The sequence below is a fragment of the Nanorana parkeri genome, unplaced genomic scaffold (assembly GCF_000935625.1).
Source record: "Nanorana parkeri isolate BGI_ZX_2015 unplaced genomic scaffold, ASM93562v1 scaffold23, whole genome shotgun sequence".
Lineage (NCBI taxonomy): Eukaryota > Metazoa > Chordata > Amphibia > Anura > Dicroglossidae > Nanorana > Nanorana parkeri.
Genome location: NW_017306291.1, coordinates 3,281,984 through 3,306,823, shown reverse-complemented (window position 1 = coordinate 3,306,823; position 24,840 = coordinate 3,281,984). Strand labels below are relative to the sequence as shown.

The following is a 24,840-nucleotide window of genomic DNA, read 5'->3' as shown; positions in this document are numbered from 1 at the left end:
ATGGAACACCAGATTAATGACAAGGACAGCATACAACAACCTCTGGATGAAAAACTGAACCCCCAGACAGGTGGTCTGTGGCTCCTCTATTCATTGCAAAGCTTAAATTTTCATCTTTACAAAAAAAAAGAACTCTAGTTGTTATAAACCCCGTAGCCAAATCCAACCTTATCCCTCCCCCAAAGCCAGGTTCTTACCTCTTTCTAATGGTGGTGGCCAGTTACATTTCTCACAGCTTAGACCCATAATCTTCTCCAGGGCTACCTGCCCCTGCACAGTACCTCCCTATACAATTAAATGGACCTCAACGCTTGCAGGAGAGACACAAGGCATATAGTCTTATGTCAGTCAATGGGGAGTTACTGTTCAGGTGCAGGAACTGCCAAGGAAGCCAAGCCTCACCTTCTCCAGCTCTCTTACTGAATACGGTTACAGACCATCACACTGAACACCCAACACACTGAAGACCCATGAGGGAACCAAGAAGAGTAAAGTAGCATTTGATGCACCAGGTTGGGGAATCCTGGATAGCCCAACGATGCATGCCAATAAAACACACACAAATATACAGCATAGATAGACACACAGTATATTTCTACACACACATACACACAATTTAAAGACCATAGCTTCCTCAGTTCAGTAAGTGCGCCAACTGAGGATGAGTGGTGGAAGTTCCCTTTTCTAAGCTGAAGGGGAGGAAAAGCCAGTCTGAACCCTCAACTAACTCATCAAGAGAGGCCGCATGACCATCATTGTACGAAGCGTGACTCAGTATTTTCTCCTAGAATGGGAATTCTTTTAGCCATTTTATTACATTTTACTTATCCAACCCCGAAAAAGCTTAAAGTACATGTTAAACACTTCAATTAAAAAAAACATTGAATGCTATATGCTAGATACACATATTATACACATCATAATAATAAAAAGAAAAATGTGACCGTTATTCAGAGCTTTATCCTCAGGCTCTGATGGCTGAAAGTAGAGACTTTTTGTGACGATCTGCAACATCACATATCCAAGGAGCTTTTTCTCTCCATGGGGGCAGCAGTAGCATCCTCTTGCTGTAAGCTGGCATTGAGGGATGATTGACATCCCTGAACACTTCCTATCTACAGCACTTACAAGCATGCCGTGCGTCAGCCCGGTGTCCTGAAGCCCTCAAATTAAAAGGAGAAAAGCTAACGGACTACGCTAGGACGCATCTGTTGCCGTGCTTAGCGTGGTCAGAAAGTAAAGGAAAGAAGGAGGGGGTGTTAAAGAGGGGGGCTGGCAGAATCACCAGGTATGTACTGTGATTCAGTGCATTTGGCCAAATAAAAGGACTTCTCATGTGCATTGTTAGGGATAAAGGAAAGGAGTCCCTAAGTATTTAAATTAAGGTTGACAACGTTTTAAAGGGAACAATTAGGTTTAGGTCAGCTGTAAAGAAACGAGTGGGCCATTTATTTTAGTAATTAACAATCACCATGCCCATTAAAGAATAAACCAGGATTTATTTACAATAACCAGAATTTGATATCAATATACAATCATCCTCAGAAGGTGAAATGAGAAGGGATTTCATCCTTCTAAGTGCCAGAACTTTCCCCCATGAGAACTAAATTTCTCAGTTTGCAAAACTTATAAGGAAAAAGTCACCAGGCTGAGCAGATCACAGTGCCATTGCTTGGCCAGCTACCTGTCAATCATCACCATGTGCGCGGGAGCAGCTGTTGTCATAGCTCTGTTAATAAAAGGTTGGGGGGGGGGGAGCAGGTGGCATTACAGGACTAAGATTTATGATGAATGCAATTAGACCTTTACACAACAATCAAAATCTACCAATGCATCCCTCTATGTATGGTGATTAATAAAAATATAGACATGTCCGGTGTAAAATGCTGTGATTGTGAAATACTTACACTTGCAGAGTATTCACGTCCTGCTTTGAAAAGTGCAAAAAGACTTCACTATGCCAACGCAATGCCCACTGGGATTGCCTTGTCATTAGCAGATCATTGCTGAGAAATCTCATCTGTAATCTCACGAGATCTCAGGGAAAGGCATTTTCCTCCCCTGAGATCATGTGCATGGTCACATGTCTAGTCACATGTGCCAGACACCCAGGAAGTAATAGGAGAGTTAGTAATCTGCCCTTAGTAAACATGGCCACTGTCAGACAAAGGGGAAGTTATAAGGCCCTGGCCAAACGGTTTTAGAATCACAGCTGCGGAACAAGGTAACAGCGTCAGAAGAATAGGTTAGTTTTAATATGGAGGTACGGTAGTCAGTGTTGGACTCCTGGCGTCACTCTCAATCTGTGATACGGAGAGTTAGGAGTCCGACCATCATTTACCGTGGAAGCAATTAAATTGGTTTAAGGGACCTAGACGTATTTACAGCATACGAGTGGTCTTAGATAAACAATGTTGGAGGAATATGGTAGTTGCTGACGACACTGTGGGCATGAATGCAGGTTGAAAAGAGCAGCAACCAGTAATATTGAAGACACAAGCTACTTGCGAATGTAACAGTTCATACCAGCATATAGCTGCAACAGTCAGTGGGCACTTCAATCAGCAGTAGTTTTTAAAAGGGGGGAGGTTACTTGCAGAGTTAAATAGGACACAGGTGCATGTAGTATGGAGGCAACCAGCAGATGGAGCAATTCCCAATGCTTAGCTGTATGTGGTTACTTGCGGTTTGTATAAACAGGAATTCGTCCCTCAGCAGGTGGTGGTTATAGAGGCCTGTTGTCCTTGTCACTCTCTCTCTCTCTCTGTATGGGGTATCCAGGGATCCGTGTGGCCGGCAGAGTCAGCAGGCGCTCACTCCACACACACACAATAGTGGAACGCCGAGCTGACAGTGTGCCGGCGTCTTAAGCCGGAAGGAATAGGAGGAGCCAGTGACGTCATCCGGCCGATGCGTTCCACGGTGGAACGCATCGGCGCGAGTAGAACTTCCTGTTTAGCGGCTGCGCTCCACCGTGGAACGCAAGGACGTGCCGCAATCTTTACAGAAGTAAAGAAAAATAAGGTATGCAAAAGCCTATACTGTATTTATGTGTTTGTAGATTGTAATTACTAAACATTTCTAAAGGTGTGTTTGTTGTTATTTTAAAGATATGTGTAAGGTCCGCTTTAAGACTTCCTGGCCTATAAAATTCTAAATGAAGGAAAAGGGACTTTAAGTTGACCATGGTACCAACGTAAATCAGGAGTTTACAAAACCAGGCCAGCATGACTTGACTGGATCATCCCCTTAAGAAAGCACCTGATTGGGGCAACACAGTTCTTCTTTTCAGTTCCTATATACTGCACGATCCATCTGCAAGCAACAGTTTGAATCAAATCTGATTACTTTGTCTGAGTCAGTGAAGAAAAAAAGATCCCTGATCAAGAATGATTGTTTGCCAAAATAATATGATTTACGGCCATTATTTTTGCCCTACTCTTCGGGCCTTTAAAACAATCTTCCCCAGTATTCTGATTGAATGGAACAGCTTTCAGGAAAAAATTGATGGAACACTCAAATACTTAGAAATATAGACGTTTGAATAACCCTGCTGGGACTATATTGCCTTCTATTTTTATCCAGAAAAAGCACTTGATATTCAGCCCAGTCCAAAACTTTATACCGGATATATTAATAACGGAAATGAATGTGGAGAGGTTTTGTTTTTTCTTGTTACTGACGACTTCACTTATGTTGAGGACGAAGTTGAAATTTCCCTGTGTCAGCACTTATGAAAGTCTGCAAGATGACAATATCTCTCATCGGCTTAGAAACAGAGGATTTTACCTTTTATTACTCCTCTACACGTGGAACTTTTATCACTTAGTAGCATCTTGTTAACAAATTCCGAATTTGCAACACATAAAAAATAATCTAAGGAAAATGTTAAAGTGAAAGGACCACTTTAAGGATGAACTGAACTCCGGAAGCTGTGGTCAAAAAAAGGCCCTCAGAGGGCAAGGACCAGTCACCAGTATTGCCTGTGGTCTCCCTGCAGCTGATCATTTCCATTACTGAATTAACATGGCTTGTTCTGCAAGTTGTCTCTGTGTGGGGGCCGCCATCTTAGAAAGGCAGGACGTTTTTAGATCCTCCAGCAAGGAGAACAGTGAGAAGCACAGTAGTGACATCACCAAATCTTACTCCAAATCTACTGAGACTAGCAGAGGCTTGAAGGCACACTCACATTCCAGGAAGTGCACCGGATATGTTTCAGGAGAATTCATGGTAAAAGTTAGATTTACCAGGGTCCTGCTTAGGCACAATTAAAATGTCCATATTTTCTCTATAATAAAGCAAATCTTCACTTTTTTAATTCAGTTTCACTTTAAGGCAAAGTTGTTTTTTCCTTATGTAGGAAAAATCTTCCCTATATACTGCAGGAGCCGGATCACTGAAAGAAATCCTTTAGTAAGATCTGAGTCTTTCTGGTTAGAATTTACAAAGGGAGGACTGCCATCTATCCAAGCCCATGTGACAGCGTTGGGTCCATCGCCAAGCAGGAGCACTGTCACATGAGATGAAGGTAAGCAAGAAGTACTGGGTATTTTCTTTACTCTTGAGGATGAACAGAGCACTGGGAGCAAGCAAAAAAATGCTGCTGGGGAGAGAGACATTAAAGTATACCTGCTACTTTGTCTATTAATGGTCTGAACACAGGTTTGCTATTGCCCCGCGATATACCGAGATTGGTGCAGCCGGGACAGATCCCAAAAGTACGGTCGAGATCCACCCAGCTGCCTGAGTGACGGCTGGCTCTGCCTGTCAAGAGGCAGACCCAGCTGTACCCGCCCCCTCCCCTGTTCATTCCTCCACTCAGCGATGGAAGATCAGAGAGGGGAGGAGGGAATCCCTGCAGGGAGCCGTGACCGACAGTCACCGCTCCCTGCAGGGAGACGATCGGGAAGTGAGCGGATCGGCGGCATGTTTCTGCTCACTTCCCGATCAACAGAGCCGACCTGTAACAGCTTCATTGTCGCAAATCGGCTCTAACTATGAGGATGAGTGGAAATCACTCACCTCATAGTTCTCCTTTAAGTGACTGACAAGGGATAAGCTAATGTTATAAAGCAGGAGTGACAAACTCGGTGGTCTGCTTTCATTGGAAAAAAAAAAATCTCTGAAAGTCCGCATTAGGTCTACTGAGGACCACAACTACTCTAGTTCAAAAAAAGATTAATCGCACTCCAGGTACTTGACATTATAGAAACAATTTAAAATGCTGACATCTTGTCCCAGAGAAAGGGGCCAAAGAAAATGTCTGATGTCTTGCAGCTGCAGAATTATGTAATGACATTTAGCTTTTATCAAAGGGAGGACAAATGGGGACTCATTCAATTGAAATTCTTAAAGCTAAATGTAGTACACACATATAATAACCCCCCCCCATCCCCGCAATATGGAATCAAATGTTTCGGCAAATCATTTTGTTCAAGAACTTCTTTTAAGACCACCTGATCTCTTCAATGCATCTGTCTGTTGCTCATTAGTGGGAGGAGCCGGCTGTAAACATCACAGCATCCTTCCTTTTTCACCCTTATCTTCCTTCAAAACCATTATATTAAAGAACACATCTGCAGGAATCAGGATCCTTTTAGTAATGCTTGTTTTGCCCTGCTTGCTTTGGGTGCTGAACACTGTAGCTGTGCACTCTGGTGATTGGCTGCTTGAGCACGTCCAAAAGGGATGCCGATGTGTGTTCATATAACACTCAGGAACAAAATGACAGAGAAAGCTAACAGCTGTAAGTGGGGAGTCAACAACAGTACAAATCAGAAGAAGAGGTTATTGATGAATATTGGAAGTCATTCAGCCAAAAATGAGGGTAGGCTCATGATAGCTGCTGCAGCTTCAAAGTGTTGAATTGAGAGTTATCAGCTTCAATACAGGAGAGGACTTGCTATGCATGAGGGAAAAAATGGTAAGGGGTACAAAGAAGAAATGAGAGGGCAGCATGGGGTATACAAAATGGAAGTTTGACATGCCTGCAATGCAATTGCAAAACCAATACTGTAATGTGTGCCTTACTGTAATCCATGGTAGTTTCCCCTTCTCTTTGCTGCTCTTCCTTTTAAATCCTCATGTCTTCTCATGCTCTGCAGAACTTCTGTTTTGCAGCAGACTGCCTTGTCTCTAGAATGGCTACATGGTGTCTGTGTGTACATTTGCAACCTGAGCCAGTACTACAGGAAGATGCACTGAGCTGCAAAGGGAAGTTCTCCCCAAGCATGAGAAGACATGAGGATTTAAAAGGAAGAGCAGCAAAGAGAAGGGAAACAACCATGGATTACAGTAAGGCGCACATTACAGTATTGTTTTATGTTAAAAAATCTGAGGGTTTAATATCACTTTAATTTACAATTAATGAGAGCAATGGAAATGCTTTTGTGTAAATACCAGGGACGTGCGGTCAGGGGATGTAGGTGAGGCTCTCTATGGAGGCAAAAGCGGTCAGCTTCAAGGTCACTGGTAAATACCAGTGTTGCCCCCTCCTGCCTTGTTGCCTATGGACAAGAATAAGCCATTGTAAGGTCATCTATCATCAAAGACAACACTGCCGTGATCCTCATCTTAGTGTAAGTCGGTTGTGGAATCATACCCGAGATTAAGATGTTTCAGCTTCTGAAGACTGCTGATCTGCGTTGGAAGCTCCTCAATCTGGTTGTTGAAAAAGTTAAGCACCTCCAAGTTTTTCAAATCAGCAATGTTGGCTGGTACACCTAAGAAGAGAACGGAAAAAAAAGTGTTACTGACATCAAAAATAACATCTATAAATGAATCAAGCCCCTGGTTACACCATCACCCCTTTTCCTTATTCTCTGCTTAAGGCCTCCACACTGTTAAAGCCCAATTCCAATTTTGCAGGACTGGTCCCACAGACGGAGGGAGACTGCCAGAGCAAGGAATAAGGTAAGTATTATTCCTAATCTCTACTAGGGGTGGGCAACTCCGGCCTTCCAGCTGTGCTTTAAAGAAGAACTCTAGGAAAAATGTTATTAACCCTTGTAGTGGGGCTAGTCCCGCTCTGCTAGGGTTCAGGGCTCTTTGGGTTTAGGTGCTAAAAAAAAAGTTCGACTATATTGTCAAACGTATTGGTACACCCCTCCAAATCATTGGATTCAGGTGTTCCAATCACCACCATGGCCACAGGTGTATAAAATCCAGCACCTCGGCATGCAGACGCTTCTACAAACATTTGTGAAAGAATTAGTGGCTCTCAGGAGCTCAGTGAATTCAAGCGTGGTACCGTGATAGGTTGCCACCTGTGCAATAAGTCCATCCGTGACATTTCCTTGCTACTAATTATTCCTCGGTCAACTGTTAGGGGTATTATAACAAAGTGGAAGCAACTGGGAACAACAGCAACTGAGCCACGAAGTGGTAGGCCACGTAAAATGAAAGAGCAGGGTCAGCGCATGCTGTAGTGCACAGAAGTTGCCAAATGTCTGCAGAGGCAATGGCTACAGACCTCCAAACTTCGTGTGGCCTTCAGATTGGCACAACAACAGTGCGTAGAGAGATTCATGGAATGGGTTTCCATGGCCGAGCAGCTGCATCCAAGCCTTACATCACCAAATACAATGCAAAGCATCAGATGCAGTGGTGTAAAGCACGCCGCCACTGGACTCTAGAGAAGTGGAGACGTGTTCTCTGGAGTGACCAATCACGCTTCTCTATCTGACAATCCGATGGATGTCTCTGGGTTTGGCGGTTGCCAGGAGAACGGTACTTTCTGTCTGCATTGTGCCAAGTGTAAAGTTTGGTGGAGGGGGGATTATGGTGTGGGAATGTTTTTCAGGGGTTGGGCTTGGCCCCTTAGTTCCAGTGACGGGAACTCTTAAGGCATTAGCATACCAAGACATTTTGCACAATTTCATGCTCCCAACTTTGTGGGAACAGTTTGGGGATGTCCCCTTCCTGTTCCAACATGACTGCGCACCAATGCACAAAGCAAGGTCCATAAAGACATGGATGAGCGAGTTTGGGGTGGAGGAACTTGACTGGCCTGCACAGAGGGCTGACCTCAACCCGATAGAACACCTTTGAGATGAAATAGAGCGGAGGCTGCGAGCCCGGCCTTCTTGTCCAACATCAGTACCTGACCTCACAAATGCGCTTCTGGAAGAAGGGTCAAACATTCCCATAGACACACTCCTAAACCTTGTGAACAGCCTTCCTAGAAGAGTTGAAGTTGTTATAGTGGCAAATGGTGGGCCAAATCAATATTGAACCCTACGGACTAAGACTGGAATGCCACTAAAGGTCATGTCCGTGTAAAGGCCGGCGTCCCAATACTTTTGGCAATATAGTGTATATTCACCAGACCATCAGAGCTGGCTTGTTCTTAGACCGGGGTCTCCGGCATCTCTGATCCTCTGCTGCAGCAGTCTAAGGATCCTGGTGTCCGCTCTATACACTGTGCATATGCTGTGTATAGACCGTGAGGGGGATTCATCATAACTGGAGCAGACAAAATCTGGAGCAGTTGCCCATGGCAACCAATCAGCATTTCTCTTCAGTTAAGGTAAGATTAGAAAATGAGAGATAGAAGCCGATTGGTTGCAGTGCAAAATCTGCTCCAGTTTTGATAAATTCCCCCGTGTATAGACTGTGTATAGACGGGAGGACTCCGAGGAGCAGTTCATCTGTGCAGCAAGGAGTAGACACGCTTCAGATATCACAGAAGCAGTGAGCCAGCTGGGATGGTCTGGCAAGTATAACTTTTAATTTTTTTAGCTCCTAGACAAAAAAATTAGCAATTGGCCCTTGCTTAATCATAGGCCTCCTTAACTACAAAATCCCAACACGCCTTTGCCTCTGGGAGTCATGCCTGTAACTGCCAGTCTTGCAATGCCTCATGGGACTTTTATTTCCAGCTGGAGGGCCGGAGTTGCCCACCCTGCTCTACACTTACTGAGCATTTAACATTGGGATAGACATTTGACATACAACACAGCGAGGAGGATTTAATAAAAGAGTACAGCATGTTTCAAAGTGAATCTTCGCTTATCTTAGCGAATGGGGTGAAACAATGTAGCAATTCCTTTTGCAATATCCAATCACGTGAAAGGAAAATTAAAACAGGATTTGTGCTTTCACATGATTGGACGATTGAAGACATCACAACTTCACCTCCTTTTCTGAGTAAACATAAGTCAAAATTCACTTTGAAAGTGCACACACTCTTCCCTTTAGTAAATCAGGGTCATGCAGGAAATATGGACAGTAACCTGCTAAACAGGGGTTTCATTTTGTTTCTTTTAAGATTTGGTCAGAGATGAGAAGACTTAGATCCTCTGTCAGGCTTTTATTGCTACATGTGTCTGCGCTGGGGAGATTCTCCTTTCTATGTGTCCTGCTGATCATTGTCACTGGGACAGAAAGTGATGGAAATCAAGGGGAAAAAAAATAATACAGTAAACTCTCTGTTATCCAGAATTCAACCAGAACTCTTATCTAACCAGAAAAAAAAATTGTTCTGCTGATCTGCGGCATGCATTATCCTGGAAACGATTGTGTGCCTATTTGTCTTAAATTGCTTTAAGTGTGTCTATTTGTCTTAATTTGCTTTTGATTACTGCATTTCAATATTAATATGAAGTCAATACAGAGTTTATGTCATGGTTTGGTATAGTATGAGGTATGGCATTTGATAGACCTACAGTATTTTTAATGGTAGCTGTCAAGCAACCAGAAATTACATTATCTGGAATCTACCAATCTCCGTGGATGCCGGATAACAGGGAGTTTACTGCACCTAGCATTCTCAGAAATCCTCGTTAATACAAAAGGAACCAAAAGAATCCCCTTTATAAAATATATTTTATAACTGTACAACAAATGAGGCCTGCTGTGTGTTCTGTATCAGTACATATCATGCATGTGGTCATTCACTGTACGTTTTCCTTTGGATGATCGCAGACCTCTCCATTTAATTTTATCACAGCGGCAATTACACTCGTGTCCTCTGGCTCATATTCTCCTTGCAGCCAAATTAACCTTTCATCTGCAGACTGGTATTCCACTGGCGCTGTCAGGACACTTCCTCGCGTTTCCAGATAATAGCTAAACATTGATCTGCGGCTAATCTTATGTAACCTTTTGTGTGTATTGATCAGAGTCGTGTACTCAGGGGGGGATGAGGCCAAAAGCCGGTTTGGCTTAACAAGGGATTTTGGTATTTTGGTGGCTGTGTCTCGGTTTCCTCTTCGTGTTTAATAGGAAACGGGGTTAAACACTGGGAAGGATAAAAGAACATATTACTTCAAGAGACCCTCTATCAATATTAACAGCTCAATGATGAGATCATTTACACATATTCAGTACATATCAAACTTCCCACTGATTAACAGAACCAAAAACGTAAAAGTGCCACGAAACCCAATCAGCAAAAAACTAAAATCTAATTCAATACCATCATCCCTTGTCAAATTTGTACCTTCCAATTACAGCATCTGGCAGCACATCCTGGAAACTGGATTTATAATCCTCTATACTCCAAATGCCACTATGAGCATGGCTATGCTTGGTCTATACCTGCGCTTCTCAACTTTTTTTTAAGTCGTGGCACCCTTTAAAACAGGGCTCCACACATCCCAGGTTCCAGGTCGCTGTGGCGACTAGAAATTGCATCCTGGCGCCTGGACTTTAATCAGCCTCGTCCACGCCAGCATCAGCTCTGCTCCCCTAATCTCCTCCCAGCCGGGAGCCCACTGCATCCTGCAGTGTGTCCCCTTCGATCCCCGCTGCTCTCCCTGCCTGTATCAGCAGAGGCAGCTGGGATAAGAGGGGACACAGACCACTGCAGCTGGTGCCTGGCGGGGAGGATAGACCACTGACAGCAACTGTGCCTCCCCCTGCCGAGCCCCCCTGCCCCCTCTTTCACTTTTAGGTCCCTCATCTGCTGATTAACAGCAGGCAGTGGGTGTGTGTGCAATAGACAGCCTGCTATTGGCTATTGCCATTTGAAATAGCCAATAGCAGCCTGGCTATTGCTCCCAGCCACTGCCTGCTGGGCTTACATTCATATGCCTCAGCAGTCAGCTGTCATTCCTCAGCTAAAGCTATTAAAGTGGAAAGGAAACACTAGGGGTCTAATAGACCCCTAATGTCACCTTAAAGAGAACCTGCCATCTCCTGCTATCCTCATGGGAAGGCTTGTGAGCCTCCCCATGTGATAGCAATGAAGCTAAGTAAAAAGAAAGCTGAAAAAATAAAAAGTTAAATAAAAATTAAAGAATATTTTAAAAATGGAAACACAAGTCAGGTGCACCTACGTACAAAAACGTCACTTGCACTACACGTCAGGTATCGCGGCATGCACCAATTAAAACTGTAGTTGAAAATAAAGCTTTGTTAGTTAAAAAAAAAAAAAAAAAACCTAGCTCCTAACTTTTTTTTAGCTGGCTCCTAGATTTAAAGCAAATTTGTCAAGCCCTGCTTTAAAAGTATGCAAAAGATCAAGACACCCCAGTCTATAAAACAGATTTAGATGATGTCATAGATTTTAAGGGGGACCCCACACAAGAACACACACAGAAGTGGGCTTCCCCCTTCACATTGAAGTGCCCCCTTCAAATCAAAATTACCCCCCACTTCACATAAGGATCCACCTTTTCACATCAGAGTCCGCCCTTCACCTCAGTATTCATTCCCCCCTTCACATCACAATCCCACTAGCACAACATTTTGAGACATCCCTGAGGAAGCAATGGCACCCTGGTTGAGAATATACGTGGGAATGTAGCCGTCCTCCTCTGCTTGCTCTCAAGATGGACTACAGTACTCCATGCCATGCATACAACACTACATTTGATGTTGTGCGGGCCGCCTGGGTCGCTATGGCATCTCAGGCTGCTGGCTGTCACAGGCGGCTGTGAGGAGGAACGCACCACAGTTCAGATCACTGACAACCTGTCAGTGATCTATGCAGCGGCGCGTTCCTCCTCACAGACGCTGCTGAGTCAGTGACAGCCAGCAGCTGCAGTGGAGGAGGCTGGGCACTGATGCACTGACACCATTTCACTCAGCCCTCACTTCTTTTGTCACCACTCTAAGCCTGCCATCTGAGTTACATCTCAATGCCCACAATGTAACATTATCATTGCTTGCTGGAGGCAATGCATTCTGGGCTATGTAGTCTTGAGAAATCGAGATTGTATTACAACAAGAAAAGCACACTGGGAATCCAGGAAGTTGGTGAAAGTGATGGGCAGATGGAAGGCAGCACTCACTACATAAAAGGGATTTCTTCAAGTAAGCTTTGATTGTATTATCAAAAACAACAACTCTACTATGTATTCCTATTACAATGCTGATGTTATAACAGGACAGTATATGCTGGGAATTTAGAACTCCTTTAGATAAAAAAGGTATGCAAACTGTGAATACTAGACAGCGTGGTCTGCATGTAAATGTGAAGACAACATTAAAAAAAGGCATGCATAATAAAAGAAAAAGGAAATTCATATTCTGAACATTAATAAAATAAGTGTACAGAACAGACAGACATCAGAATTCAGTATTTTCCATGTCGCAACAAAGCATTTGTATCTGAAGTTACTGCAAAACTTTCCCCCAATTTAATATTTAGAAAGACTTCGGCTGTTGGAATTGTGAACAGTGTGGAACATCTGAGTTATGACTCTGCTATTCTACTGGCACGTGGAATCATGTAGTTTTGTCTGTAGAATTCTTGTTTTGTTTTAGAAAGAAAGAGATATATTGTGGAACTCCGGCTAAGACATTTTTGAATAGCTTTGGATAAAGTTGGGAGGGGTTAGAACTACAGTTTCTTTTACTGGTTTTTATTAGTCGGATCTGGGGGAAGATTTTCCCATTGCTTCCTGTCCCAGTGACACCTGCCTCTGAGACAGGAAGTGCAGAGAGACACAGCAGGAACACAGTCAACAATAAAATCCTGACAAACTCTAACCCTTAAGCCCACTATACTGACAGTGGACCAGTGTGCAAGTGAAAAGAAGACAGACAGCAGAGACCAGAATCAGATGCACCTGGAGAGCTGAATATTAGATCGCCTAGAATCAAGAAACATTCAGAAGTAATACACTCCATTCCTATACCCTGTGTAAGAGACGTACCTGCAGATGGACTCCTGCTCAAAAACGTGCACGCACACAAGTAGGCAACCCATTACCCAAAGTTCCGGGAAAACGCGCTTTAGCATACAGGTGCACGCTCATTAGCGTGCACGCTATCATATTTAAAGAGACATGAAGCCATGACCAAGTTGCTGAGTCATCAGCTTGTCCCCGTGTGCCCTGTACTCTGTTCTTGTATCCTGACGTCCTGTGTATGAACCCGGCTTGTGACCATTTGACTTCGCTTCCTCCTCCTGATTGGGTACCTCTGCTCTCTGATCTCCTGTGTATGACCCTGGCTTACGTTTCCTGACCCTGCTCCTGATCTGTGATTCGGCACCTCAAGATTCGTCTCCCCGTGTATGATCTCGGCTTGAACCTGACTTTCCTCCTGGTCTGCCACTTGGTGGATCGCTCCATCAGCATCCTGAGCCACAACATCCTGCCAGTGCTTCCTTGGCCTCAAGGTGTCATCTCGGTCCTGCCGATTCACCAGCTGGTCCAACGCACTCAAGAACCAGCCAGCCACCAGTATCGGCACCTGTGCTCTGCTCTGTCCGTATATCCCCTGTCACTACTTCCAGAGGTGTGGGACACGAGGTGCACGGGCAGCCCCCTTCTCAGCTGAGTATTCAGTCAGGTACGTGATACCCTGCAACTACATTAGCTTAAAACAGCTATTGCTATTTGGAGGTCAACTTTATGACAGTTTTAAAGCTGAACTTCAGACATTAAAACTTTCATGTAAATGTATCCCCAATAGCCAAAAATTATATAAGTTCATTTTGTGCGCTTTAAGTGCCTTTTCAAACCTAGAGATAACCATGTAAATGTAGCAGTGGCATCATCACTGTGGTGCACATAGCCTGTACAGAGAGCAGAGCTGTGGGAGGGACCCAGTAGGCCCCACCCATTACAGGCTGACTGCAGAAAACTACAGGAGGGGGCGGAAACAAGACCAGTTACCCTGAACAAGGAGAGAGAGCAGCAGTGAGCGGTCTTTATTACAGGAATCTCACACTGGATTACTGCACAGATCTGGAAGAAATACACAAAGCTCATCCAAGATCCAAAGAAGAATACACATGACTCGTGTGTTTGTCTGTGTGTTTATCCCAGAGTTCAGCTTTAAACGTACAGAGAGGATTGCGCAAACCTTCAAGTAAAATGTCCTTTGTGAAAATCTGTAACAAACCTGCCTGGATGTGAAAGTTACATGTTAATTTCCTTGTAGGTAAACATGACAATAGAAGCTTTGCTTCAATGTATCACCTATAAATGCTCAGTTTCTGATACACTGGCCTTCCATCATGATAAGCATGAAATGAAATGTAACTAGGCCAGAGACTCCATCCCAGAACACGCAGGGCTCCCTCTGTTTCTCTGTAGATACAATTAAATTCAGATCTAAGGTATTACTCTCCTGACAGCATGAGAGATTATCCCAGCCTCCTTTCTACATCAGTCCTCCTGTAATTTAAAACAATGAATTATGGGCAAAGTGTTCCGGGCGCTCTTCAGAATTGATACCGTTCACTTCATTTTTCTAAATCATCTGCTAACATCTGTTCGGCATGTAAATAGGTAGCCCAGCACTTGCAGAGGTTCACCTATAAACCTTTATGACTATAAAGATACACTGCCTGTCCCAAAAAAAAAGTCACACTCTAATATTTCGTTGTACCGCCTTTAGCTTTGATTACGGCACACATTCGCCGTGGCATTGCTTCAAAAAGCATAGGCGATGTCACAACATTTATTTCAGTCCAGAGTTGCATTCATTTCTTACTAAGATCTTGTAGTGATGATGGGAGAGTCGGACCTCTGCGTAAAGTCTTCTCCAGCACATCCCAAAGATTCTCAATGGGGTTAAGGTCTGGACTCTGTGGTGGCCAATCAAGACTAAGGCAGTCTTCTAATAAGGCCACTGAAACTGGTTAAACTAATATTGTCCAAATACCAGAACCTTGCGCAGTGACAACTGAACCTTGCAGTCCTTTTTGTATTTTTCACATATACATGTGCAGTAATCCGGCCTTAAACAACTCCTCCAGCCTGCGTCTGTGCAGCTGTTTCCTGTAATACAGACTTGTCACGGCTGCCCTCTCTCCTTGTGCAGGGTGACTGGTCTTGTATCCGTCCTCTTTAGTGTTCTGCAGGCAGCCTGTAGTGGGTGGGACTTTTGGGTCGCTGATACTTGAAGTGACACTGAACTCAGTAGTTAAATCTTAAAAATGCATTCAAGTCCCTTAACTATTAACAAAAATGTATCTTATGTGTGTAACACTCGGCTGTAGATCCTGAAATCATCTCTGGATGGGTGCCGACACTGTCCTTCCTTCTGGAGGGTGACTACTTTTGTTCCCTATGGTCCCTGTGTGTTGTAAAGTAGTCAACGCTCCAAGCTCACTCACGTGATGGACTACAATCTCATGTTCAGTTTACTAATTTGTAGGGATGCACCAATACCGGTTTTTCGGTATCGAGTACCGATATTTTTTTTCCGGTACTCGCAGATACCGAAAGTCCCATTAAGGAAGCCAGGTGGTGTGTAATGACTCGCCACCTTGTTTCCTGATTAGTTGAGAAGCTGGTCAATCAGGTAGCAAGTCATTACATTGTGCCCGGCTTCCTGATTGGCCAGGAAGCCTGCTCCATGCTCCCCTCCATACATGGGAGCATGGAGCTGGCCTTCTGCCAACCAGGAAGCCGGGGGGAAAGGGGGGGTATTGACTCTCCGCCTGGCTTCCTGATTGGTTGAGAAGCTGGCCAATCAGGAAGTAATTACATGGTGCCCGGCTTCCTGATTGGCCAGGAAGCCGGCTCCATGCCCCCTCGCCACCAGGTGTCGAGAGAGCATGAAGCAGGCTTTCTGGCCAATCAGGAAGCCTGGCAGTGTGTAATGACTTGTTCGGGTAACAGGCTATGCATTGGAGCACCAGTATCGGTATTGGTGCATCCCTACTAATTTATATTGAGATTGTAGCCCATCACGTGAGTGAGCTTTGAGCGGTGACTCCCCATCCTCCTTCCTTCTCCAAGCTAGTAGATGGACGGTTGCTGGAGACTGTTGCTGGAGCTTGTGATCTTGTACTGAATATGAGGTTTAGGAAAGCTGAGCTGAGAGAGTTGGAGCTGTTCAGAAACATGATGACTGTAAGTGCTTGTGTAAAATGTAAAGAAATACTTTGATGGACAATGTATGTTTTAAATATATTTTATATCTGGATTAATAAAAGAAACAAAACCACAAACTTAGAGCTTAATACTACTTTAACGCTACAGAATGCCATGCCCCATTCCCACACAGCGTTTTGAATTCAGCACGTTTTTCGCACACAAAAACACATGGACATAAGCGAGCACGCACAAAAACGCACAATTTTTAAGACACACGGTTTTCCATGCATTTGTGGCTACAACCTCAGTCAGAATGTGCAGAAATCTTCCAGAAAAAAAATCGAGCTTTTACTTTTTGCTGTGCTATGCATTTTGTAGCTTACGAGCGCGCAGGTGTGAACGAGCCTCATAAGACTGTATTCCTGATTGTGTTTTGCACGCTCAGGTGTGAACCAGGCCTCACGCGCACCTACGCCACCCACCACGGCTGAGGGAGTGACCTGTGCACAGTAGTGAGTGTGTTTTTCTGCCCTGCATAGTAATCTGCGGCTGTCGATTTGCCCTCAGCAAGTGTGGCATGGTCCTAACTGCCAAAGTGCACAGTGCAGCTAGCAGCAACCTCAAATAGTATGAGATTTTTGGAGACGCATCTGAAGACCGCTTCGAATGCCCCTTCCACATAAAATACATAGCAGAAACCCTGAGATAGGGAGTCACTGAATCAGAACGACAAATCCCGGATCCATTACTTTTTTTTTTTTTAATCCTTTTTTTTTCCTGGCCTTGAGTAGAGTTTCACTTTATAGGCAAATGTATAATACCAGAAAAAGAAAAATGAGCGCAGAGTAGCCGGGAAATTTCTAAGTATTAAGCAGAGGTATCCTAGCAAGGAGAAATCAGCTTGACAGAAACTGCAGATATAGAGCAATTAAAAGTAAAATGTTGAAACTCAGTCGGGTGATACATGTCACCGCGGTATAAATATAACTAGCTGTAGAATTTATATATATAACCAAAGTTCCTTCATTTCTTAAAGTTCAGATTCGCGCTCCCATGCAATTTAGACTTTGTGACCCTACACATTAACAAATTTGCCAGCAGTTCTGTCAATGTCTTAGTAAGAGGCTGCGATAGGACGATGTGGTATGATGTGACAGTAACAAAAAAAAAACACCCAGTCACCATGTACCTGGAAACCTTTTCAGATCGAATTAAAAATAACGCCGTTACTCGTCACCCGCCAACAGCTCACAGAGATGTTTACTAAATGTCTAAATGTTCACACTACGGATTTAGCCCAAATTCTAATTACTCTAAGAAGTTCATATAAGAAAGATAAAAACACTTTATGGACAGGTAATAATGCAAGAAGACGTCAAGCGCGAGGTGCTATTCACAACAGTCGCCACTGAAGTATGAGAGGTTGTCACAAGCAAATATGGCTGCCACCGCATTCATATACTGTAGTATATAAAAAAATCAAATAGAAACAGGTGGATAGGAAAATGCTATTCAGAGCAGCTATATGTTCATTACATTTCAAAAACATATTGATAGGTTCATTTATAGGAAATTCTTATATTCATCAGCACCATCTAGGGGCGCTAGTGCCATACGAACCTTAAAAGGAGAACTATGAGGTGAGTGATTTTCACTCACCTCATAGTTCTAGCCGACCTGTGACCATGAGACTGTCACAGGTCGGCTCAGTAGATCGGGAAGTGAGCGAACACATACCGGCGTTCGCTCACCTCTCGATCCTGTCACGGCTCTCTGCCGTGACAGGGGAGGGGCTGGATTCCCTGCACCGATCCGCCAGCGCTGACTGGCGGAACGGACGGGGGAGGGGGGCAGGTACAGCTGGCTCTGATAGGCAGAGCCAGCTGTCAGTCACGCAGGTGGGCGGATTGATCCGATCATCTTCTTCTTTCCAGTAGTTTTCAGAAGTCCCTCCAGCGCTGGTGCCGGTCTGTGATCCAGCGCCGACTCCTGTCTCTTCCTGCCCCACGGAGTCTCTGCGGGTGCACGCTGCCGGGCTGCGTGTATTGACTTACCTTGTGTCTCTCCTCGTCTCCCAGCCGAAGATCTGTACTGCGCATGCGCTCGCCCCATGATCCTTTGCGGCCACCCGGGAATCTTCAGATCTTCGGACGTGAGCGCGTGGTGGAGACACAGGTAAGTTTAAACCTATTGGGTAACTTTTATTCATGTTTTTGCATATATCTACTGCTTGCTAGCAGTTGATATATGCAAAAAAGCACAAGGGTTTAATGTCACTTTAAGGGCTCGTTCAGACAGACATACACGTCCATATGTCGTGCACACCCTTAAAAAGACCCGACCCCAGAAGGAACAGGTGCTGCATGTAAATGTGCACAGCAGCCTGTTCTTCCCTATGGGAGGATGCAACTGCATGCAATTACACAATGACACACGCACACCGGAACCTGCACATCTGTGCGGGTCTGGGTGGCCGCACCTGTCCCACATTATCTCTCAATATTTGTTTTAATAATTAATCCAGATCAAACAAATATACAGTGGCTTGCAAAAGTATTCACCCCCTTTGCATTTTTCCTATTTTGTTGCATTACCGCCTGGAATTAAAATTGATTTTCATTTGGATTACATGTAATGGACATATACAAAATAGTCCAAAATGGTGATGTGAAATCAAGAAAATAACTTGTTTTAAAATGGAAAAGTGGTGCGTGCATATGTATTCACAACCCCCCCATAAAGCCACTACATAGGATCTGGTGCAACCAATTACCTTCAGAAGTCACAAAGTTACATAATTAGTTAAATAAAGACCACCGTTGTGCAGTCTAAGTATCACATGACCTCAGTCATGCACAGGTCAGGGACAAAGTTGTGGAGAAGTACAGATCACCGTTGGGTCATAAAAAATTATTTAAAACTTTGAAGATCCCACGGAGCACCATTATATGCATTATTAAAAAATGGAAAGCATATGGCATATGGCCAAGAGAGGGCCGCCCACCAAAACTCACAGACCAGGCAAGGAGGGCATTAATTAGAGAGGCAACAAGGAGATCAATAGATAACCCTGGAGGGAGCTCCAAAGTGCCACAGCGGAGATTGGAGTATCTGTCCATAGGACCATTTAAGCCGTACACTCCACAGAACTGGCCTTCATGAAAGAGTGGCCAGAAAAAAAAGTAATTGATCACAGAAAAAAATAAGCAAACACTTTTGTGGTCAGTTAAAAGGCATGTGGGAGACTCCCCAACCATATGGAAGAAGGTACTCTGGTCAGATGAGACTAAAATTGAGCTTTTTGGCCTTCAAGGAAAACGCCATCCCCACAGTGAAACATGGTGGTGGCAGCATCATGCTGTGGGGGTCTTTTTTTTCATTGGCAGGGACGGGCAAACTGGTCAGAATTGAAGGAATGATGGATGGTGCTAAATACAGGGAAATTCTTGAGTGAAACCTGTTTCAGTCTGCCAGAGATTTGAAATTAGGACAGAGGTTCACCTTCCAGCAGAACAATGACCCTAAGCATACTGCTAAAGCAACACTAGAGTGGTTTAAGGAGAAACATTTAACTGTATTGGAATGGCCTAGTCAAAGCCCAGAAATCAATCCCATTGAGAATCTGTGGCATGACAGCTTAAAGTTTGCTGTACGCCAGGGAAATCCATCGAACTTGAAGGAGCTGGAGAAGTTTTGCCTTCAAGAAATGGGCAAAAATTCCCAGTGGCTAGATGTGCCAAGCTATAGAGATGTACCCAAAGAGACTTGCAGCTGTTATTGCTGCAATGGTGTTGTAGTGGGGGGGGGGGGGTAAATAGTTATGCACGCTCAAGTTTTCTGTTTGTCTTATTTTTTGTTTGTATCACAATACAAAATATTTTGCATCTTCAAAGTGTTAAGGATGTTGTGTAAATCAAATGATACAAACCCCCCAAAAATCCATTTTACTTCCAGTTGATAATGCATCAAAATAGGAAAAATGCCAGGGGGTGAATACTTTTGCAAGCCACTGTATATTTCCCAGCAAAATATTTCTTTACATTTTTGCTCAAACACTTAGTCATCATTTTTCCAAAATACTCCAACTCTCTCAGGAGAGCTTCTCTGAACTTCCTGTCCAGAACAAGATCACAATGAGATAAACAGATGTAATTCCTTAGTGAATGACATTGTGTTTTAGCAAACTATGAATACCTAATGATACTGTTTTCACCACTTTGTCATCCTTGGTTTAATCTCAGGGCTGCTGAACTCCTTTAGCCTCTTTGCAGCCACTTCCTGTCTACATACCCTCAGGCGATGGTTTATTGGCATTTCTCAGAGCAGATTTCCCAATGGTGATAACAGAGGACCATGTCCACGTAATATGTGTTGAAAAGGCCACTTGTGGGGCTAGTTCACACCAGCCTCAGTGCGTTCCGGCCTGATTCTGACCAGAATGCACTGGATCGCATTCTGGCCAGCTCACTTTGTTTGGGGGCGGGAGGGGGAGTGGCGGCGCATTGAACTCAATGGCACGGCAAGCCAGGCCCTCCGACCGCAATGCAATAACCTGCACCGGAACCCGTGGCACATCACTATTGGTGCATGCACATTTTTTTCTGACTGCACCAGACCAGAATGCCGGCACTAATGTGCCACGCGTTCCGGTGCGGGCAATTGCATTGCGGCCAGACGGTGTGGTTGCGGTGCCATTGAGTTCAATGCAACGCCACTCACCCTCCCGCCCCAAAACAAAGTGAGCCGGCCAGGATGTGATCCCGTGCATCCCGGACAGAATCGGGCCGGAACGCACTGAGGCTGGTGTGAACTAGCCCGTAGTCTCCTTTGTAAGACAGCGTGACAACCCAGGACCACAACCGGGAGCCAGAGAGAGCATCTTATAGCAGGAAGTGCTTAAACAAGATTATTTATGGCACGCTCATTGTATTATTCTCATGAATGCTGCAGATTTAAAAATATTGAAAATGAGTCTGACATGACATTAATATGTGAAAGCTTATATGGGATTTAATGACTGAGATTACACAAAGGTGAACCCTGCAGTACTGCGCTTGGTTTACCTATAAACACACTTAGAAGATCAAGAAAGGAAAGAAGTACAGTTAAATATATATTAGATATGAATTGTAAATGTTGTGGATCACTTTGTTGCCCTAGGCATTGGTCCACGACTACCTTACCATAGCTGGAAGCTGTTGTCGTTAGGCTGCGGGGACATACAAACTGGAGACTGTTTTGGATGTAATAAGCGAACCATTTTATGCAATTAGTTTCACACTCACAGTTTAAACTGGCAGTATCTTGCAATTGTCTTTAACAGTCTTATTTTGTGCCATTTCACTGCAATGTGTATAATCCTGACACAACATTGCCCTCTACTGAAACCAACAGACATTACATTGAAGTCTAAATGTTATGCTTTTGAACTTTTTTTTTACGTATTAAATGTTTATTGAAGGTTTTCTATATATGACAAATGACAAGAATACAATACAGTGTACAGACATAGAGATAATCACATCACATACAATATCCAAGGGGTGGGGGTGGGGGCAGGGAGGAGGAGGGTGGGGAACATCGGGGGTGGAGAGGGACGCAAGAGTCCCCTGGTCTGAGTATTGTGAAGTAGGGGGGTGGGGGGGGGCTCGACACATTCACTTATACGGCAAAGCAATGCATGTTTATATATTTACGGAGCCCATCAAAGGACCCACTCAGTTGTGTATGAGGCAGCAAACCGGTTGTTCCAACCCAATGAGAAAGATAAATCAGGTACGCTTCTGAACTTGAGGAACCACAGTGCGCTTACAGCATGAAAACATTTCAGTTTATATTACGTTAACCTGCAATGTTTACACATACGTGCTTCTGTTCTGCATTATAGTGTCTGTATTTTATACACAGATAGGTAGATGTTCCCTGTCTTGGCTATTTGTATGTCAAGGAGTGTGATCAGCATCCTCATTTAAATATACAAATGAAATATTCAATAAATACGCACACAGCGCTAAAAGTACAAAACAATAAACATTTAAAGATCAAATAGCCGGATACAAAGTCAGTTCTTTTCAGTCGGTTCAAGCATACTTGGACAGAAGGAAAGTCACACTGATCTTTCAATCCAATAGTTCACCTAATGTTCATGGAACTGATTGCCATCAAAGGTAAAGTTCATCTTTTAAAAAAATAAATAAAAAGGATATTGCAGATTCTTCCTCCCTCCCCTGTCCATACCGAGGTACAGATATGCAGAGACTACAAGTGCAATGACAATAAAAAGTGAGACTTAATTCAGGAGTTAAATTTTAAAAATGTATTCAAGCACCTTAACTATGAACAAAAATGTATCTTATTTGTGTATCACTCGGCTGTAGATCCTCAAATCATCTCTGAATTGGTGCCGACACTGTCCTTCCTTCTGGAGGGTGGCTACATTTGTTCCCTATGGTCCCCGTGTGTGTTGTAAAGTAGTCACCACTCCAAGCTCACTCCCGGATGGACTACAATATCAATAGAAATTAGTAAACTAAACATAAGGTTGTAGTCCAACACAGGAGCGAGTTTGGAGCGGTGACTACTTTACAACTACACAGCGTTTGCCGTGCGGCCCCATTGATTTGAATGGGGTTACATCCGCGTGGCAATCGCAGAAAAAAAAAAAAAAAAAGGGAGGGAAATGCGACACAAGACACATTTTTGCGACACACAACGCGTGGCTGTTTTAGCCGCAATCCTGTTTGACTGGAGGTTAACCACGCAATCTGCTCGGTGTGACTGGGGTGCCATTAGAAAATAATGGCGCCGCCATCCGTGGAGGGCGGTTCTGTGACCGCGCAGCCATTCGCATGGTTTCAAACATGATTGCTGCGTGGTCACAGATCTCCATAGTGTGAACCTGGCCTCAGAATCTGGCCCCGATCTTAAAGTGTATTTCCGCTTTTGCAGTCAAAATTGAAGAAGCCCCCAATATATGTTTGTTATGTGTTCCTATTCACACAGTATATCTAACTATAATTTAAAACAAAATATGTCTTCAGGCATTAACCCTTCGTTAGGACAGACAGTTCTGCTCATCTAGTTTACAAATACTAAATTAAATCTGCCAGCAAAGCAGACAGGGTTAATTATCTGAAACAAAACTCCCCCCAGACACTGAGAACTTAGCAAGATTTTTCCGTTCTGGAGTTAGCACAATGTGCATCTAAAAAAAAAGGTATGATGCAATTTTTTTCTAAAGTAATGCTATGTGATTGGGAACATGTAACAAATAAAAAGAGGGTGTTATACCAATTTGGCTGGAAAAGTGGAAATACACTTTAAGCACAGGAGGAAAGATTGAATCTTAAAAAATTTTAAAAATATTTGTAAACAAGCCATGGCCACCTAGCAGGCCAGTAATGGTCGGGTAATCGGAAGACGTGCTCAAACCGGCCGCTTGCAACTATGAATTGTAGCCGGATTTAAAATGTCATCTCTTGACGATGGAAATTAAAAATTGAGGGTTACAGGTAATTGTTTAAAAATAGCTTTGGCCGAGTTAAAGTTTGTGGTGTATATGGAGGTCTTTACAGCTGCGTGAAGTTCTTCTAACTAGATAGTGGAGTCTTTCGGTTAATTAGTCGGTTAAGCAGTGAGCAATTTTTAGCAGAAGAAGAATGAAGGAAACATTGTTAATATAACTCCCGAGCGCCAGTGGACAGAATCTCGCCAGACACGGCAATCACAGGACATTACCTGTATTCTGGTGATTGACAATATATTCCCCTAATTGCTGACACCCTGGACATTCTGCATTAATGACCGAGCATGGATAAAAATAATCCTTCCGTTTACAAAAAATATAATGTGGAATTGTTCAAGAAACTTTTGGACGATTTCTTAAGGGACCGTAATATACAGGGGTACGGGTACTCCTAGAATGAGATCCTAATAGGTTGGACTTGATGGACTAATGTCTTTATTCAACCTCAAATACTATGTAACTATGTAATAAAAAAAGAAGTCTGTGGCCCTACAGTTGTTCAAGTGAACCTGTCGCTGTACCATACCTAATATACTTGCGCTATAGTTATTATACCTGCCCTTTATGATTATACCTGCGCCATACCCATTATACCTGCCCTTTACGATTATACCTGCGCCATACCCATTATACCTGCGCCATACCTATCATACCTGCACCATACCTATCATACCTGCGCCATACCTATCATACCTGCGCCATACCTATTATACCTACATTTATCCCAAATAAATCTTTCCAATCGGAAAGAGGGTATAAATAAAGCATGTGGTGGGCCTGTAAGTGATTGCACCATCATCTACGTGTTATGGCACCAAGCTGGTTTGTGGGCCACACCATGTGACAATCTCCCCAGAAGCACCCGGGTCCCAGCACTTGAGGTATAAAAGCATAAACTTCTGGAAAGGTCGGTACTAAACACTGCTCCTAGCACATCCCACAATTTAAGGCTTCAACAAACTATTTAGGATCGTCCCATGTTGGATTGTGGGATGCACCAGTTGTGTTGTTCAATACTGCCATATCATAACTAAAATGCTGCATATGTCATGGTTTTTTTTGATGGTGATGGTGGTGGTGGTGAGGGGGGGG

General features: G+C 43.7%; 1 protein-coding gene across 1 annotated transcript in view; it reads right to left on the bottom strand.

Moving 5' to 3' along the window:
- RSU1 (Ras suppressor protein 1) overlaps nucleotides 1-24,840 on the bottom strand; it is a 121,363-nt gene that overhangs the window by 84,106 nt on the left and 12,417 nt on the right. Inside the window, exon 4 of the mRNA XM_018564123.1 lies at nucleotides 6,602-6,722. Within this exon, the coding sequence (XP_018419625.1) occupies nucleotides 6,602-6,722 (121 nt within the window). The remainder of the gene's footprint in view (nucleotides 1-6,601; nucleotides 6,723-24,840) is intronic.